General features: G+C 46.0%; 1 protein-coding gene across 3 annotated transcripts in view; it reads left to right on the forward strand.

Moving 5' to 3' along the window:
- SCRN3 (secernin 3) overlaps positions 1-19,012 on the forward strand; it is a 172,583-nt gene extending 153,571 nt beyond the window's left edge. For 2 of the 3 annotated variants that reach the window (XM_086956154.1, XM_086956155.1), the window contains exon 8: positions 17,056-19,012. In XM_086956154.1, the coding sequence (XP_086812280.1) occupies positions 17,056-17,211 (156 nt within the window). In that variant the 3' untranslated portion in view covers positions 17,212-19,012. The remainder of the gene's footprint in view (positions 1-17,055) is intronic. The other variant, XR_015308418.1, reaches the window with a different exon arrangement.
- Positions 19,013-20,009: the final 997 nt, after the last annotated feature.

Consider the following 20,009-nt stretch of genomic DNA (forward strand, 5'->3'; position numbering starts at 1 on the left):
GTCAAAATGTAAGCACTTGCAATAAGATATTGAATGACACTGAGTATTGAAGACTGAAAACGGTGCTCATGTAGCCGCCAGTCGGTAATCTCATCAAATGGCCTAAGATGAGTGGTCTTAGAGGAAGACTGTCCTGCCGGAGGAGACCATAGCCCTAGGCTGTTGATTCAGAGACATGTGGAGAAAAGTAGTGCCTTCTAAACAGAGGGGCGACAGGAGAGAGACCACAGTATTCTGCAGGGCCCAAAGACCGCTGTCCTTAGTTAGAACTGCCTGCTGTAAAGAATCTATAACCTGCCAGAGCTTAAACTAGCTTGTAGGGGAAATGGACTTGCTAAAATGTCCTGTGCTCGATGAAATTACTCTCTGGAAGGATAGGAGCAGGCACTACTGTTGGTTTACCCCAATATTATTGGGGTAACACCCGGTAAATCCCTTTAGCCCCAAGCCAAAATGTGCCATTTTGGGAAACAAAAGCGTACAGGCAGGCCTTGCTCACTCCTCCTCTAGCTGGTTATGTTCTGTAAAACTGGGAGTGTTAAGAGTCGGACAGTCCTGGCAGCGGATGATAAAGTGGAGTCCTGCTCTTAAACGCTAATCATTAAACACACACATAGTGGTTGGTGTCTCACAATAATATGAGTATTTATTATGCAATACTTGCTTACTTAAATAATGTATTAGAATGATGCCAGTTGTTATAAAGAATCCGCAGATAATATGAAAAATTAGAGCAAAAGTGAGGAAAGCCCCAGTCATATTTCATCACACATCCCTAACCTATCAGTCTTCTCTACCCAATGCATTTATAATGGTTTCACCCATCCAACCTAAGTGGCAGTATTACCTCACTCACAACTCTTTATTATGCACGCCCTGTATAGTTTCCCCGCATATCCTACATTGTCATCAGATCAGCAGTCTGAGCCTGGGCGGAGTTCTGCGAAGTGACCAAAAAATCCTGCCGCTCTACGTGGAGCTCCACAATTGGCGGAGTGTGCTTGGTAATGACTGTTTGCATTGATTTTCAGCGTGTTTGTCCTGCACTGAAAAATCTACGCGAACGGCATCGTGTGTAGTGCAAGAGAGATCTGCTTCTTTTCTGCCGCTTGAGTAGATTTTCTATCCGAGAGGCAACTTTCTCTTTTAAAATTTTTTTATTTTTATTTTCAAACCCAAGTGAAAAGAAGATACATACAGTCAACATTTCCCCCCACCCCTCAATTGAAGAAACGCAGCATTTTAGCAAAGACAGGCGCAAGAAAAAAATAAAGACATATTAAGTTATTAACAGTAGCGTAAATAAAGAAGAAAGCACAAAAGCAAAAGAAGGAAAAAGAAACGAGGAGCACAAAGCAAAAGACTAGCACCGCAAAAGAAAACAGAACTTCAAAGACGTTTATACTGATTACCTCTGTTGTTCTAGCCAAGAGGACAGTTTTTCCCAAACTTCCTGTCCCTTTTTCTGGCTCTTGCGACCTTTTTTTAGCATAGACAGCTTTTTCTAGATGGTATGTGGCCACTAACCTGGCCAGCCATTGAGAAAAAAAAGGGGGGTCAGGATCTCTCCAGGCGGAGACAACACAGATCCTCCAGACAGCCATTGCGATAAAGACTAGTCCTTCATTTTTAATCCTGGGAGAGTCAGACTGGGTCCCCAGCATAATAATTGAAGGGTTTAGAGAGATAGGCTGGTTAGTGACTTCGCCTTACAGTTCCTGTATCCTAAGAAGTATTGTGGGCAAGTTTTGGACATGTTGCAAAAATGTGGATTGAGTCGGATCCAACCCAGAGCACCGAGGGCACAAAGTCCCATTGCCAGTCCCCCATTTGGCGATCTTGCTAGGTGTAATATACAGGAAAAAAATTGTTTTGTAATGGTGTGCCTGTAGCTTGGCAGAGAGTAGTATTCTTTGAGACAGGGCTAAAGAGCTATGGAAGATACTATGAGGAGAGTCAAGTTTAGTGTGCCATTTATCTGAGACGGTTTGAAGATCATCTGGGGTTTGTCTGTTAAGTATGTTGTATATAAGGCCGATGCGGGGGATCTTGATGTTGCGCAGTGTATTCAGGAGTTCGACTTACGAAAACCCTGCAGTTCCCCCGACTTTCCTAGAGAGGAAATCGTGGATGGAGACATACTTGAAGGTGTCTTGATTTTTCAGGCTAAATTTTAATTGTAAATAATCAAAGGAATTAATACCCTCGCTAGTGATCAGATCCCCTAGTTTCAGGACTCCAGCCCTATACCACTCAGAGAAATGACTTTCCAAAAATAGCTGGTAAGTTACTGTTGTTAAGAGTGGGAGAATAGTAGTTAAATCTGCCCAGCCCAAAGATTCTACGAATTTTGCGAAAGATTTTATAGGAGTTCATTAGGGTCTTGAACCATATGTGCTTGTAATGTCCATACGAGATCTCTCGGAGCAAACATCCCCAGTGCTGTTTGTCCAATAAGAGTTGGAAGGGCGAGGGGAGCCCTGAGACAGAAGGAGTAGTTGGTTCTCTCACTAGTTCAGAGCTGTATTGTAGCACTGAAGCCCAATATTATAGCATAATATTAAGGAAGGACCAGCCTCCTCGTTCTTTCGGGAGCGAAAGCTGTCTTAGTGCTCGCCTAGGTTGGGAATAGGCCCAAATGAACTGCATAAAGATTTGTTGACATTTGAGCAGATTTGCCTTACTAAATTCCAGAGGTATTGTGCGAAAAAGATAGAGTTGTTTCGGGAAATATGTCATTTTTATGACATTACATCTGCCAACAAGAGTTAGGTGCAGGTTGTCAATTTGTTTTAGGGCCTTTTTGGTCTGAACAGCAAGAGGTGTTAAATTGTCTTACAATGTCATCCATCTAGGATGAGATGAGGACCCCCAGGTATTTAGCTTTGGGTACTACCCTACTGTCAGCCCAAGCAATTTGATTGTTCACTATCATTTTTTTTTATTTTTTATTTAAGGCGTATCCGGATAATCTGCCAAATTTATGAGCCTCCAGTTCTAGCGCTAGTATAGTATTTGCAGGGTCGGGAGAAGTGATGGCCAAATCATACGCCAAGATTTTAGTGTTAATACCCTGGAAACTAACTGGTGAGATGTTACTATTTTTTTCAATTTGTTTGATGAATGGGTCTAGATAGAAAGCGAACAGCAGAGGGGAGCAGGGGCATCCCTGCCTGGTACCCCTAGAGATGTTAAATAGGCCAGTGGGTTGCCCGTTTATGGACACACAGGCCCTTGGTTCAAGGTAGAGTGCCTGTACCGCCTGTGTGAGCTTCTTCCCAAATCCCATCCTGCTCATTACAGCCCATAGGAATTGCCAGGAGACCTGGTCAAATGCCTTTTCAGCGTCAAGTAGTGTAAGTGACATCGGGTCTCCGGCAACCTGTGCAGCATCAAACAGGGCGATCACTCGCCTAACATGCCCAATTGCCCCTTTTTTCGGGATAAAGCCATGCTGCCATTCCGACACTAATGACTCTATTACATGGGAGATTCTGGAGACCAGAACCTTTGAAAAATTTTTGGAGTCACAGTTAATAAGGGTGATGGGCCTGTAGGAGCTCATCTCTAGAGGGGATTTATCTTTTTTCGGAAATATTGATATTCTAGCGCTTGCCCAAGAGGCCAGTGGGGGAGTCCCGTTAAAAATGGAAATTACTACCTCTGTGAAGATTGTTTTAATTTGTGGGGCGAAAATCTTATAAAACTCCACAGGGATGCCGTCCATACCTGAGGCTTTCCTGTCCGAAAGACTTAAGAGTGACTCCAAAATTTCCTCCCAGGTTGGAGTAAGATTTAAAGACTCGCTATCCTCTGGGCTGAGCAGATTAAGATCAATTTCATTAAGAAAGCTAGTAATCTCATTTTCAATTATCTCGCTGGCCATATGATTTTCTTCTGTATACAGCTTGGAGTAAAATTTCTGGAATCCCTTCCTTATGGAATTGGGGTCTTTAGTCTTTGTCCCGGTAGGAAGTTCAATTTCATGTATTTCGCTGTTGGTGACCTGTTGTCTGGTCCTGACGGCCAAGTGGTGCCCAATGCTGTCACTGCATTCATAGTTTTTTTCCCTAGAAACTGCCCATTTAGCTGCGATTTTTTTCAGCGAAAACTGCCCCTATCTCGGCCTTAGCAAGGACTACGTTTTTCTGGACAGATTGGATATCTTTATTTTATTTTCAAAGTTTTATATAGCGCGAACAAGATCTTTGCAGATATCAGAGCGCTTTACAGAAACGAGGGGTAAGGGATACAAGGGAGTGGTTAAACAAACTTTTGGGTACAAAATAGGTAGTAAGTGAGTAGCAAACTAGGATAGCAATCATATAAAACAGGAGTATAGTTAGACAATCAGATAAGCAAATAATACAAAGTCGGTGCAGTGTGTTCGATATATCCAAAAAAAGAGTTCAAGTGAATTTAGCCATAAGGATGGCTTTTACTTCTTTCTTAAAAAAAGCAGTGGAGATAACCCTTGTTTCAGGAGGGAGAGCGTTCCAGATCCTGGGTACCATTCCCGAGAAGGAGCGTTTATAAGTTTTTTCCTTCCGGAATCTTCGCGGTTTCAGGAGGAGATTTTATGTGCTTCTGGTGGATCTCGAGCTCCCTGATATAGTCAGCTTTTGAGTGAGGTAGTTGGGTGACTTGTGGTGTACAGCCATGTGAGTCATACAAGCGATTTTCAACTGTATCCTGGCTTAGAAAGGCAGCCAGTTCAGGGATTGTAAGTCAGGGAAAATATGCGAATTTTTTTTTGATCCAGTGATAAGTCTCACTGCAGCGTTCAAGGAGGCTCTTAGGGGTGCAGTTGTTGATCGGGGGAGTCCGCAGAGAGCGACGATTCCGTAGTCTATGCGTGGAATGACTAGGGCTTGAACTGCAGTTTGGAAGTCCTTAGCTGGGAGGAAGGGTTTAAGTTTCCTCAGAGTGTTGATTTGGAAATTAGCTCCCTTAGTTGCTTTGCTGATATGCTGCTGCATGTTGAGATTGGTGTCAAGTGTGATGCCTAAGGATTTCGCGGAGTCCACGATAGTGGGTTGGACATTGAGTGCAGTTAGGTGCTTGAGCCAGGTTTGGGTGGTGGAGATTTTCGCAGGAGGTGAGATCAGAAGGAACTCCGTTTTCAGAGCATTTAGTTTGAGGTGATTATCGGCCAACCATGATTGGGTGTTTCTGAGCGTAGAGTTCAGAAGTTTGATGTCTTCCGGGGATTGTAGTTTGAGATAGAGTTGAGTGTCGTCGGCGTACATGTGAAAGTGTACATTAGATGCTTGTAACAAAGTGGTGAGTGGCTCCATGACTAGATTGAACAAAGTTGAGGATGGGGAAGATCCTTGTGGGACGCCTAGTGTTACAGGCACAGATGGGGATCACACGTTGTTGATCTTGAACTTTTGAGACCGATTATGTAGAAAGGAAGTGAACCACTTGAGAACCGTCCCAGATAGACCCATTCTGGTGCTTAACAGCTCAAGTAGATTCTCATGTTTGACGGTGTCAAATGCTGAGGAGAGATCAAGTAGGATGAGGAGGCAGGTGTCGTTATGATCTAGGATTTGGAGGGCGTCATCAATTATGTGTGTCATAGCCGTTTCCGTACTGTGCCTTGCTCGGAAGCCTGACTGATGAAGGTTGAGGAGGTCAAACTGATCGATGTGTTTTGTCAGTTGGTGTTGTACGCATTTTTCCAGCAGTTTGGCCAGGGTGGGGATATTGGTGATAGGGTGGTAATTGTTTAGGTCAGCAGGGTCAGCTGTAGGTTTCTTGAGTATAGGCGAGACTTGTCCCACTTGAGGGAGTCAGGGATGAGTCCTTGTTGAAGGGAGCTGTTAATGATTTTAGTCCAAAGTGGGCGGAGCAGGGGGATGAATTCTTTTACAGCATTAGCAGGTAAGGGGTCTGTGAGGTGATTAGAGGGTTTCAAGGTGCCGAGCAGTTTGTTAATTGTCTTTTCTGAGTAGGTGTCGAAGGAAGACCAGGCCGCGTTGTTTTTAGGTTGAGTGGAGGTTATGCTGTTGAGGCTGGAGTAGCGGCTTACATCATTGAGGAGATCGCTTATGTTATCAGTCTTTAGCTCAAAGAAAGCAGAGAAGTCTTCACAGGATGGTATATCGCTTGTTGTGCTGTTTGATTGTAGAGGTTGTTCCTTGGTTTGAGTTTTGACTAGTTCAAACAGTTTTCTTGGGCGAGTTTTAAGGTGCAGTGCTGAGGGGTCTGATCTCCAGGTGCGCTCTGCCATTCGCATGGCACGCCTATCTTCGTTGAGTCTACCATCATACCCGGGTCTGGTGGCTCAGTGGACTAATGCGTCCACTGCAGGGGCCTGTGTTCGACCTCATGGTCACAGGTTCGAATCCCGGCGGGTCCACTCAGCCTTTCATCCATCTGAGGTCGATAAAATGAGTACCATTGAGTTGGGTAACAACAAACATCTGTTATTCAGCGCCAAGATACCCGTAGTGGTGAACGTGCGCTTTACAAATACACATGTTATGTTATGTTATACCATGGGTTAGAATTCTTGGTGGAGACTCTCTTCAGTTGCAGGGGGGCGGCTTCATTGATTATTGAGGTCATAGAGTTGAGGTAGAGGTTGGTCAGAGATTGTACGTCCGAGGCGCCAGTAGGGGGTAGGAGGAGATTGCAGCTGTGGGAAGGTAAGGAGTTGGGGATGAGTTTCTTCAGGTCCCTTTTCCAAATTTTGGATTTGGTGGGTTGAGCCGGGTTAAGTTTAACTTTTTCGTTGATGAAGAATGTGATAATGTGGTGGTCTGACCAGTCACAGGGTTGGATTGCCCCCAGTTGGGTGGAGTCCTCTTTGGCGATGATAAGGTCGAGGATAGAGCCTTTGTCATGGGTCGGGCTGTTGCAGATTTGGGTGAGGTCAAGCGCGTTGAGGAAAGTTTTAAGACTATTCACCACCGCATCATTGTGATCGTTCCAATGGAGATTGAGGTCACCCAAGTAGATTTGAGTGTTCTGCCGTCCGGAATCGGTAGAGATCGTGTCCATGAGTTATTGGGTAAAGGTGAGGTTGTCCCCGGGTGGGTGGTAGATGACATGTAGAGAGCATATAGGTTTGCCTTCGCTGGTGACATCGAGGCAGAAGAGTTCACAGGAGGTGAGGGAGGGAGAAGTGGCTTTAGTAACAGAGAGGTTGCTCCTAAAAATGCATGCGATTCCCCCGCCCTGCCTATCCTGTCAAGTCTAATGATGTGGTAGTTGGGGGGGAGGGGGACTAAAATGTCCATTATAGGTGTAGAAGATTCAGTAAGCCAGGTTTCTGTCAGAATGGCTAGGTCAAGGTCCATATTTATGATGAGATCCGCGATGTCGGAGGAGTGTCTAGGGGCCGATCTGCAGTTGGGCAGTATGCATTTGAGTCGGGAGTGAAAAGGGTGGTAGAAGGTTCTAGAGAGAGGGGGACTTTTCTAAGGTTATTTGGGACGGAGCTTCTGTTGTTTTGTGTGGGGAGCCTAAGGGGATTTGAGTGAATCGTGGGTATGGAGAGGTGTGTGGTTGTGTGGTTAAGGGGAGCTGGGACATATGAACGGAGGAGGTTGTGTATGTCATGGTCCGAAAGGGGATTGAGGGCGAGTCGGGGCGGTTGGTGAGATTGCGATCGGGGATAGAGGTCCAATGTGGGGAGTATTGAATGAGAGGGTCTGTGGGGAGGGAGGGTGATTTGTTGGGCGGGGAAGTGTTGGTGGGTGAGGGGTGTCTGGGGTGTATGAAAAGAAGTTCTTTGATAGTGTGAAGATCTTCTATGACTAGGAGTAGGGTGGACATAATCCTGTCCACTGTGGGGATGGGAACCGAGGGTGAGTGATTGGATAGGGTACTAAAGTGGGGGGGAGGGGGGGAAGGTGCGCCTGTGTTAGTGCCGGGCTCTGTGGTATTAGTAGGGCGAGTAGGTGGATGAGTGCAGGCTAGAGATGGCGGGGGTGCAGGTAAGGTAGTGGGGACTGAGAATGGGGGGGGGAGATGGAATGGGGGAGGGTCCTGTTGAGAGGAGGGGGACTTAAGGTAAGGGGACTAGTTGGGAGAGTGGGGTAGTGGGGACTGGGAGTGGGGGGGGAGATAGAATGGGAGATGGACCTGTTGCGGGGGGAGGGAGTTAAGTTAAGGGAGGTGGGGAGTTCTGAGCGCCTAGTAGGAAGTGTGAGGGAGGTGTTAAGGTGGGGGGTAGGGGGGTGGGGGAGTGGAGAATGTATGAAGGGGAGTGATCTACGCCTATGATTGAGGGGTGTGAAGTAGCTACAGCGGGAGGGTGCGTGACTATCGTGCTGGGGGAGGGGAGAGGTGCGTGACGTTCTGATGCTGTGCTAGGTTAGAGTGGTTGAGGGTGGGGCAGAAAGGCGATTAGGGGTAGGGGGTGTTGTGTTGTCAGAGGTGCTTGGATTGGTGGACAGACGGTTGGAGATATGTTCTTTAAAAGTGGGGAACAAGTTGTCAAGTAGGTCAAGGTTCCTGTCTGTGGATTGAAATAGGATGGTCCCGTTGTTGTAGATAGTGATGGTAGCGCGGCCTGGGAAGAGTTGGGATGGTATGATAGAAAGTGTTAGGCCATGAACGGATTTCCTGGTGGTGGAGATAGTGAGTAAGGAGAGGAGCGCTTTTCTCCATTGTGCTCTACGTATAGTGTAGAAGATTATATCGGTGCTCTTGGCTCCATTGCTCAGTGAGAAGTAGGTGTCCACGAAAAGGGTTTCAGGGTGGGCCTTCAGGAAGTTATGTTTGAATCGTTTGGCGTTTTTTTGGGTGAGCTCGGGTGGGTAGTTAATTTTATATGTGTGCTTGCCCGTGCGTTCCATGTTTGGAGAGGTGGAGTAGGTAAAAGAGGGAGGGTGTGTGGGTAGGTGTAGGTACAGAGAGCTATAGGAATAGAATTTCTCACTAGCCTTAGGTAAGATCAAATGATGATGACTAGTCTAAGATGGCCGCCAGTGAGGATGACTAGTGTAAGATCGCCGCCAAGTAGGAGAGATAGTTAATGAGGATGACTAGTCTAAGATGGCCGCCAGAGAGGATGACTAGTCTAAGATGACCGCCAAGTAGGAGAGATAGTTAATGAGGATGACTAGTCTAAGATGGCCGCCAAGTAGATAGAGACAAGAATAGTAGTCCTCTGTCTGTGGTTGTGAAAGTTTAGAGAGTTTAGTTTCGATTTGTAATCCGGGGCAGGTCGGGCTAGTCCAGTATCTAGGTTGCTTGGTGGGGGAGGAGAAGTCTTATCTCTGTTTTGGTGACCACAGACCGAGTTGTTATGCAGCCTCGTGGTCGACTGGAAATAATGGAGGCGTTTTATTACTCCAATTTATGGCCCCAGCCATTTTGGGCAGTGGAGAGGCTAAATTGAGGGTCTAAAAATTAAAACTGAACAGTGTAAATACCTTGCAAAGTTACTGTGTAGCCGGAGTTGAGCAGACATCGGGGTCTTCATCAACTGTATATCGTAGTATTGTGCATCAGTTTCATGCACGGTCTGTAAGTCAGCTCACGAAAGGACCCGGTAAAAGCAGTAAAAAAACAAATTGAGTTGCAGCTGCCCGATCATGCGTGTAGGGTACACGTGAGATGTGTTGATTGACGAGATCGCCAGTGCGGCCGCGGGCATCTGGGGGCCAGGACGAGCATCAGGGGGCCAGGACGAGCGTGCAGACCACCGTCCTCGTCGGGTGCCGGATACTCTTGGGGGCCGCCTGCCGAGCGGGATTGGTCGCAGATTGTTGTGGTGTATCAAGAGTAGGAGTCCGCAGCTCAGCCCGCCTCGATAGGCGATGTTGTGCGCATCCCCAGACTGCTTTCAGGATTGCACTTCAGTTGCACCGACTCGGCATCGGCGCGACATTCCCGGTGTAGATCCAGTTCCCAGGTCAGGACCGGCGGTGGTTGGGGTGACTGCACTCCGGCTTTCGCTTGGGCGCCAGCGCAATGCTCCCAATGCCGATCCAGTTCCTCGGACCTGTCCGATGATGGTGAGGGTGAGTGCAGGCGCGTCAGAAACCTCTGGTTGCTCAACCCGGGCATCTGCGCGACACTCCCGAAGCAGGTCCGGTCCCTAAGTCCGATCCGGTGGGGGTGAATGCAGGCAAGTCGGACATCTCAGGTGGCCAGCACAACTCTCCCGGTGGATCCCAGCCAAATGTCTCATGCCCGCCGCTGCCAGCCTCATCAATGTCCGCAACACCCAGAGCAGACTTTAAGCAACCGTCTTCGGCTCCGCCGACGGCCAGATGCAGCCCTGGATCCGGTGAGAGCGGGATGGATCCCAGCCGATTCGTGCTCCTCTAATAACCACAGCCTACCTATCAGTCGACCGCAGGCCACGGACCACGACCACAGACCCTCAGCAAGATCCAGCCATCCACAAATCCGGTACGAGTGTTAAGGTTTTCTATCCAGTTACTTGTGGGAGTTACGTTCCTTGAGATGATGGGTGCTAACAGGGATAATTCCAAGAAAGGGATCCCAAGCACTTGGAGCTCTTAACATCTGCCCGGCTTGAATCAACTGGGCTAGTTCGATTTCTGCTATCCTTAATTTGCCTTGCAATTCACTAATTAGGAGCTTTTCTTTTTTGTTTTTGCAGACTGAAAACCTGAGTTTCACCTCTGACCCCCGCCTTTAAGGTGTCCCATACAATCATTGGGGATGCAGAGCCAATGTTTATTTCCAGAAATTCCTTGATCCATCCCTGCATATGTGTTTGATAATTAGCATCATGTAGAAGCACCTTTTCGAAACTCCATTCAGTCGTTCCCTTCCATTGCCCAAATCCCTTGATGTCTATTATAAGAGGGTTATGATCTGACATAAAGCTGGGTGCGATATTAATAAAGCAACTGTTAGCACGTGAGGCTGAAACAAAGAAATAATCTAATCTGACTAGTAGTTGGTGTGGTGCCGAATAAAATGTGTATTCGGACTGAGTGGGGTTTTGACGAGCCCAGCTGTCCCTTAATCCATGAGTCTGGGCGAGATTAGTTAGAGCCTGAAAGACTAGAGGTTTCCTGCCTTTATATCTCCATTTTTTGTCAACCTCCCAGTTACAAAGTAGGTGAATGTTAAGGTCGCCGCACAGAATAATAGTTGTGGGCCAGTGTGCTAGTTCACCTGAGACTTGGTTAAAAACCCCTGGGTCATCAGTGTTGCTCCCGTAAATTGAACAAAGGGTAAATGACGAATTATTGGGAAGCTGAAACTCAGTAATAACCCATCTCCCAATGGATCGAATTTGGTTCGGCGGTTGTTAAGAGGGAGTCTTCGATCAGCCAAGATTCCAACCCCCTTTGCTTTAGCACCCTGTGTGGTGGCCCCAACTACTTTAAACCCCAAGGTGTCTAATAGATGTTTTTGTTGCCCTTCTATGTGAGTTTCTTGCAGACAAAAAATGTTTCCCCCAAGAGATCATAGTCCTTGAGCCACCTTTTGCCTTTTCAAAGACTCATTCAATCCACAAATGTTAGCAGAGACAATTCGCAGTGAGTCTACATTAGCCATTTATAAAGAAAATTGGTAGGAAGTAAAAGTCCCTCGGCTCTGCTATATAGTGCTTTGTGCTTATAAATATACGTAAATGTGCCTAAGTATGATTTATAAAAAATACTTTTAAGATTTTTGCGCCTAAATAATTTCTTTGTGCACCCAACCCGCCCACTCCACCCCACCCTCCCCTTACTTGAGCAATCAGGAAAAGCCTGAGTGATGGTGGTCAGACATGAGCCCCGCTGCAGGCCACGCCACAAAGAAAACAAAACAAAAAAAAAGAGAGAACAGTTAAATCTATAATCGGTTAGTTGCCCTATAGGAAAAACAATGCCGCTTAAAACAAAGACTAATTTCATGCATAAGGAGACAAATGGACAAATGGGAACAAAAAATAGCGCACCCCTCTTCCCCCCCCCCCCCCTCCAGACGTGTAAGGACAAATAGCGAAGTTCAAGTAAGTCTGTGATATCTGCGTCCGTTACGCCAACCCATAAACCATAGTTCTCAGGTCAGAGGATGATAGATAGACTGATCATTTGTTATTTTTCTTGCTTTTAACCTCCTCCAAATAATCGCTGGCTTTTATTTCAGATAAGAAGACCTTGGTAGTACCATTGAGGATTATCTTCAGTCTGGCAGGGTTCATTAAGTAGACTTCGGCGCCTTGTTGTTGAAAGGGAGAGATCAGTTGTCTCAGGCGCCATCTCCGTTCCACTGTCTGGTGGCAGAAATCTGGTTTGGCGAAGAATGTTATTCCGTTGGCCCCTTTCTTAGAGTTAGGGCGAGCTTGGTCATATACTAATTGTCTAAGCAGAAAGTTGCCAAAGTGCACAAGCAATACTACCTTTGGTTGACTTCCAGTTGCATTGCCGCTGCTGTACTGCCGTTTCTGATAGAATGGAAAGCGGTGTGCCCCCTGAACTTCTCGATCCCAGTCCCAGCCCGGGTGTTCCGGGAAGGAGTCTTTTAACAGATTAACGATGAAGCGCCTAGGGTCTTCCCCCTCTTTCCCCTCTGGAATGCCAAGCAGGCAGAGGTTGTTCCTACGTTGGCGGTTTTCTTGCTCCTTCATGTTGGACATCAGGTCTGCGAAGCAGGCGCTGTTAGCCTCAGTCTGCTATTTGGATGCCCCGGCCTCGGTTTCTAGGTGTTCGGTTCGAGCTTCCACCATACTGACCCGTTCACAGATGTCCGTACATGTTTTGTTCAACCTTCTTAAGCCACCCTGCATTTTTTTGGCAGCATTCTTGGTGGTGCGACTGTCAGCCCTTACTTCCTCCTGGAAATCCTTGATTGAGGTTAGTATAGCGGCTAGAGAGGGTTCAGTTGTTGTTTCAGTTTGTAGACTTTTTGAGCTATCCCACTGAGTTAGGCTGGGGCCGTCTTCTTCAAGAGGATACGACATTTGAGAGTCAGAGTAATCCCACTTTAGCTGACTACGCCGCTTGCTCTTACTCCTGGGCTTTCTTGGACGCAAAACAGTGCCAATATTGTTACCAGTAGCCTCGTAACCACCTTCACTAGAGTCATCATTGTCCTCATCTTCAGGCAACTTTCTCAATGCAAACAGAATGTTTCTCAACGCGAGCAGTCATGACCGCCCACATTAAGAAATACGGCCGCCCGCTTTGAGAAATCTCACCGGGAGGTGGATTTTTCTCGCTCGCGATTGCCAACCTGCAGTTCGGGAGCACGAGCGAGCAAAAATCTCTCCGGTAGGTGGATTGCTCGCGCTCGCTAACTTGATGTTGGGGAATGCGAGCAAGGAAAGCGGAGCGGGGTTTTTCAGTACCCCGCAGAGCTCTGGAAACTCCGTGAGCGTAGCAGACTTCACCACCTGGCTTAGTTTCAGCCCTTCAGCTTATCCCGTCAACAACCAGACTGTCTAATGCTAAATGTGGTCACGTTTACATGTAATCAGGTCTTACATATAACATTCATTATCATCATATGTAAACTTTGCCACACCAGACACTGCGGTAGTAATAAAGTGCAGTTTGTGCAGGCAGACGACAGCAAGGACATGAAAGGATGCAGAAAGCTTGTATTGAGCTACTATCTGATCTGTATTTTATCTGGTTGTAGAAGTGCTGCTTATATGCTGCGCTGCCAAATTTTGGCCTGTCAGCCGATTTATTTTTATGTCTCGCCTAGCGTTGCAGCGTGCATGCGCTACTCGCTCGGCGAGAGCTATTGTAATAGAGGAGATTTCAGAAGGGGACTTGAAGCCCCGCCCATTATTTTTATTGGGTCGCGTCGTTTATGCTAAACCCTGGCTTCCCATTGAAAAGGATGCTTCTTGGTTAATGCCCTGTCTTCCTTTTAGACGGGCCATTCGGACTGGATCGTTAGCTTCACGGCTGTCATGAGGGTCATTTTTATCTTTATGATGTGCAATATAGCCGGGCAATAAAAGCTGTCTTTGCCAGAGATGCGTGTCCGAGCAAAGCCCTTTTACGACGCATTCAAAGAACAGAAGGTACGACTTCCCCAGCCCAGCGTCTGTTCCTTCCTCTCACATGGGGACCATTAAGAGGAGACCAGAACGATGTTCTACGTTTTTCACGCGTAACAGGAAAAAGAGATTATTAGCGCTTGTACATGTTGCACGAGCACCAATAAGGGGAGTCTGCGTCTTTCACTGGGATCAGGAAAGAGGGTAGATCTTGCACAAGGACTGGGAAAGAGAGCCTACATCTTGCATGACAACCGGCAAAGGGACTACGCCTTGCACGGACATCAGTAAAGCGGAGAGTGGCCATTCACAGGGGCCATAAAAGAAGGACGACCCCTAATACAAGGAGCTGGAAAAATGGGCCACTTCTTAAATAAACAAGGGGAAGGGACGCATTGACCCGAAGCACTTGCCTCGAGCCCTCTCCGCAGAAATCACCCATCTGCTCCAAGTCCACCCATAGCCGCCCCAACACGTAGTCCTCGCCTCGTTTCACTTTTAAAGTCACACTGCACTATTCTGGAAGCAACACGTGCACGCAGCGGCCCTTTAAAGACCCTCCCCCGTGCACCCCCTACCTCTCTCCACCTGAACAGCAGGAGACACGACCCCCCCGCAGGTGGCATCCATTCACAATCACACCACCTCTTTTCCTTGGCTAGCCTCCAGCCCCGCCTCCCCCGAAGGCTCCTCTGCTGCAGCTGCCATTCCCTCCAATCTGTTCCCCTTTGCACCCTTTCCCAAAAGCAAGCACCTCCTCTTCGCAAGTCCCGCGTGAAGCACATTTTCTGCATTGAGCATTAAGCTGCCCCTCACCATCCGCCGTGAATTCAAGCCCCCTTTATATACAATTGTATCTCTCTCAGTAGCAACACCTCTTGCAGTTCAAGAGACACCCCCTCTGGAAGCGCCCCCTTCCTGCCACCCTCGGCACTGAGAGCACATCCACACTGATCTTTATTCTCGTCCTCACCCAGCCCCACCCCCTGCTCAGGAACGATGACCCATTGTACACCTGAAAGGCGCCTTCTTCCAGGCCGCACTCCAGCCTGCTGCCCCCCTCGTGCAGGACTGACAACCTGTAGCCAGACCCCCCCCCCCCCACACACACACACACGTATCACCAATACAGCCTCCTCTGGAGCTTCCCACCCAGCAGAGCCAAGAAACAGCCAAGGTGCCCCCGCCCCCCTCCCCTCCCCAGGCAGAGCCAAGAAAGGAACAGCTGAGGTACCCCCCACACTTATACCTGCACAGCCCCTTGAAGAACCAAGGAACAGCCAAGGTGTCCCCTCCCCCCACACCTATAACAGCACTGACCCCCCCCCCCGCAGAACCAAGGAACTGTCTACCACCACCGCCCCCCTCTCGCAGAACCAAGGAACCCTCTTGTATATCACCAGGCCCCCTGCCGCCCCCACCCCTGCAGGACCAAGGGTTTGCATTGGATCAGAGAAGCCCACTGCCCAGAAGAGCTGCACACCTGCCGGTGCAGTACTGCTGCTCCCCACTCCCGCCCTGCTGGAGCGCCCCATACTTACCCCGCTCGCCTACACGGGCAAAGGAAGTTTCCAAGCAGGTAAATTTGCCCCCACCCAATAAACCATCAACCATTGCTTAAAAAGAAACCTTTTCCCTACCATATGCTCCTGCCCATTTAAAACCAAGCACATTGTGAGTAGCTGTGGGACCACCCAGTGCCCTCCCGTCCACCATAAACAGCTCCCCCTTGGCACCTTGCGTCTTTTGAGGCCAGTACATTCATTACAGCTGCCCCTTCTCCTCCACTTGAACACCCTTTTACTACACACGACCTTAAGTCCTAACGACCACCCCACCCACACTCACTCTGTGCACCTCCCACCACTGCAGCTCGGTTCCAGGGACAGTCAGAGCCCTTTCTACCCCTTCCCCCCACTTCACCAGCCTGCCCGCGACCAACTGTCACTGTCACCCTCATCTATCCGTCAGTCACCACACCTTCTTCCAAGACCCCTTCCCCGGCTCCCCCCCCCCCGAGTCGTCCAAGCAAAAATAGAGGAGCTGGAGAAGGACGTCCTACCGCTGCCCCCATTCATGCGAGTTTGAGCTATTGACATTGCAAATAAAACATTTTTAAAAACATAAATAGAAGGCATTGTCATTTACAATGCCAATAGCTTAAACCAGCATTTGCAATGCAATAGGTCTCACATTTATGCAAGTTTATGTGTCTCAACTCCATCCTGGACATGCTGCAGGTGTTGAGGGTTTACTCCAAACTCATGTATTAATTTATCGTCAGCTGCAATGCTGTGTGACTCTGGGCATGGTCAGTGTGCACCAGTGGTCATGTAATCTGATAAATCCACTTATAGTCTTGACCTGTACAAAGATGTCTAGAGGTTACTGTGATGCGCTGTGATATTGTTGTCGTCTAGCGCATGTTTATTAATAAACTGCTTCCGCACCGGTTGGAGTGTGTGCATGATTCATACCTTGGAAACTGCTCCAGTTGGAGTGTGTGCATGATGCATACTTTGGGCTTGCCCCTAATTCGCTTTGGGTTGTGTTTGCTGACCATAGCATGAAAGAGAAGGACTCTTGCCTTCGTGTCATCCTAGGCTTTGTTAATGTTTGTGTGGAAAGTTAGGTCTGAGGTGAGATGCAACATTGGGCAGAGGAAGGATTAGTGTCTTGAGTTCCTTGTTCAGTGTCCTCCTTATGTCCTTCAATCTTCTCCCACTAAGAATATAGTTGGAATATGTCTTATGTCTATAGTAGGACTCGCGTTGCTGTACTTTACCTCCAATACTTTAAGCGATCATCGCTGAAGCAGTCACACAAAATATTTCACTAGCTGAAAAATCATTTAAAAATTATTTTTTTACACCGTTGCTATTAATTTCTTCTCACTGAAGAAAATAACTTTGGTGGTAGAAGTGTACTGAATATCAGGTTACGGACGATATGTGTTTGGAGGTCGTATTATGAAACGTTCTCTAAAATGTCTGCTTTGACTACATTGATAATTGTAGAGGAGGAAGTAGTAAAAGAATAAACTCCTAACATGCCATCCTCATTCGTATTTGCTTTTTTTTCCCAAACCGGTTTCAAAATGATGCCTGCAGGAAAAAGAAACGGAGGTATTACAGCACATAAAGGCATTAGAGAAAGAAAAACTGGAAAAAATGGACTCGATCATACAGAATTCGTGTTTTGATGCCTCGGAGTTCGCCGATCTGTTTCCCAACAGTGTGGAAGAGGAAATCAAAGCTTACAAGTAATATTACCAAACTAGCATTTGAGTTTTTTTTTTAGAATGCAGGTATTCAAGCATCTTGCAGTATTTCCCAGACCTGCTTCTCAGTAATCAGAAAAGCACAGTGGGATACCTCTCAAATATCTATATAAAGAAAAAAAAATTCTGTGTTACTAAGAAAGCATGATCGTTTGTATTTGAGCAACACTAAATTGTGCATGAGAAATCTGCAATGCATTTTGTAGATGAAGTATATATGTGCATGTGGTTGCCACATACCTGTTTGACGAAAACTTGCTCACAAATCCATATGCTGCATATCTTATCCATCTGATTGAATGTATGATATCCTATAACTCACTAGCAGTACCCACGGCTGCACATAAAAAGCACAACTTTGTTTTGAAAATGTCTTATTTGTTACCCAAGACGGATGTACCCGTTCATAAGCACACTGTTCACAGCAATGTCAACAAAAGTAGGTAAAGTTGTACTATGTATCTATAAAATGTCTCCTTTCATACAGCAGTTATTTGAAATAATGGCACAGACATGTTGTCGTATCTTGGAGGAAACTGTGAATTTTCTTTTTAAACTGACTGAAAGAATATCATCGTTCAAAATGCTGGTAGGGAGGACAAAATGCACAATGGCGTATATTCTTAATTCAGCACAGAATGTCATAATTGTGTAGCGATGTTTAATGTAAGACACCTGTTCATGACGTTATGTGTGAGTTTAGAGTGGCAGATAAACACTGCATTCTTGTTTTTAAATATGAACTTTTAACAACACAATTTTCTAATTATGTTGGATGCCTGCTGTTTCTTCATTTGATATTAACAGACATCTAATTTGTTTAAGACAAAAATTTAATTTTGGTGTTTGACAGCATTGTTTCAAATCAGCAAGAAACTAAATTTGGCTAACTTGCAGTAATCAGAAATATAATGTATGAAATTAACTTAAAATATATGTTAAAACTACATTGTTAAAGCATGTGCTCTGATGCATGTACCAGAGGGGGTTCAAATAAGTTAATAGTTACCTTGAACGAAGAAAGGCAAAGTGGAGCATAGTGTAAATCCAGATTTTATTGGTATGAAATTGACGAAAAAATCATATTTGATCGAATATCAGAATTTGTCCTGGTGTAAACTGTTAAGAATTTTACGATGAAATGTGTCCTCTTGTCATGTCATTCACAGGTGTGTTGTAATGACATTAACTTTCCAACCAGAAAGAAACACACTTTTTATGAGACTTTTTTACCACTTAGTAACTTGCCTGACTTAGTTTTCACTTAAATATATTTTAATCCGGTTGTAAATCAAAATGAAAACAATAGAGCTGAAATGGAAAGCCCCTCCTAGTCGTCACGACTTACAAGTTACCCTTTGTTAATTGTACGATTGCCTGTTTTGGTTCTGACATTTTTATCTGAATGGCATTTTGCAAGCAGTTCCAAAAATGAGTGTATCAGAATTAAACGTGCCAAATGCTTTGCAAGGCGAAGTTGAATAAAGATGTCTAGCACTGAAGACGGTGTGTATGGTACCATTGAAAGACGTGCTATGTTACAGGTTTCTAGCTCACATTTGCCTTTAAAAACAGCCTTGAGAGATACTTTAATGCTATTTGTTATAATGATTTTTTATCAATTCAAATTTACTGGTTTATATTTTTTTTTCCAAAGTATATTTTGTTGTGAATAATTCATACTGTACATAATGAATGTAATTTACATCCAGCACAATGCTTGATAAAGCCGACATGTAGCATGATCAACTTACTAAGAAGAAATAAACTCTCCTATGTAAACTATACTCAAACAAGTTTGTGCCGTTTTCTGATCTTTTTTTAAGTCTTCCTTTATGGCTCTAGCAGTAGACAATCCAAAGAGCCACATACCTTTCTTAAAGTTGAGTTGTCCTTAAACTTCTTATGTTTGAGAAGTAGTTATTGAGTTTTACCAACCGTAAAATGTTGTTTCTCTATAGCATGCTTTTATCATTTAATCATTACTGCAAATTTGGCTGTGGCATAGCCACTTTCACAGCCATTTGAATAGCAGCCGCCAGGCAAATGGCGACTTTAGGATATAATATGGGTATGTGGTGAATGGAACAGTCTAAGAAGTGGGGCACGTCCTTCAGGTGCCAAAAACGGGCACAGCGGGAGACCTGCTCGCCCTGTTAAGACATTTGGGCCTCTGGTAGAGAACAGCACTAGGCTTGGGTAGACTCTGGTGTGAACAGGTCCACTCGAGGAAGCACTATAAGAATGAAAGGGTGTTGGGGGGGGGGGGGGGGGGGGTGAAGGAGGGGGGGGGGTATGGAGTCGATCACAGGAAGAGAAAGAACCATGGTGAGTAGAAAAAGTGGGGTGGACGTTTACCGCAATCCTAAAATGTGAAATGCATAGGAGGCAGTGCAGGTGGCTAGACATAAAAACAGAAGGAGAGAACATTTAAAAAATATATATATTTGAAGAAAAACGGAGGAAAGGTAAAAGGAAACTGAAAAATGTATAGGATTCACTTTTTCTCATCTAGGTTAGGGCAGCTGAGAACTTGGGCAGCTTTGATGCAATTCCAGAAGTTCGAAGTCTCCAAATTGTTATAGCGGGCCCAAGTAATGACTTATTAGCATCACTATAACAAGTCGTTCACTTTAATGATGATGGAAAAGCTGTCTGAATATTGGGATGGAGTTTCACTAACGTGCATAGGTTGGCTTTTCAGGGTGGGGACGGGGTTGGTTATGTTGGAATGAATATCCAAACTGGAGCCATTACATTACAAACCAGAAAGAAGATGCATAG

This window comes from Lissotriton vulgaris, chromosome 2_1 (assembly GCF_964263255.1).
Source record: "Lissotriton vulgaris chromosome 2_1, aLisVul1.2, whole genome shotgun sequence".
Classification (NCBI taxonomy): Eukaryota; Metazoa; Chordata; class Amphibia; order Caudata; family Salamandridae; genus Lissotriton; species Lissotriton vulgaris.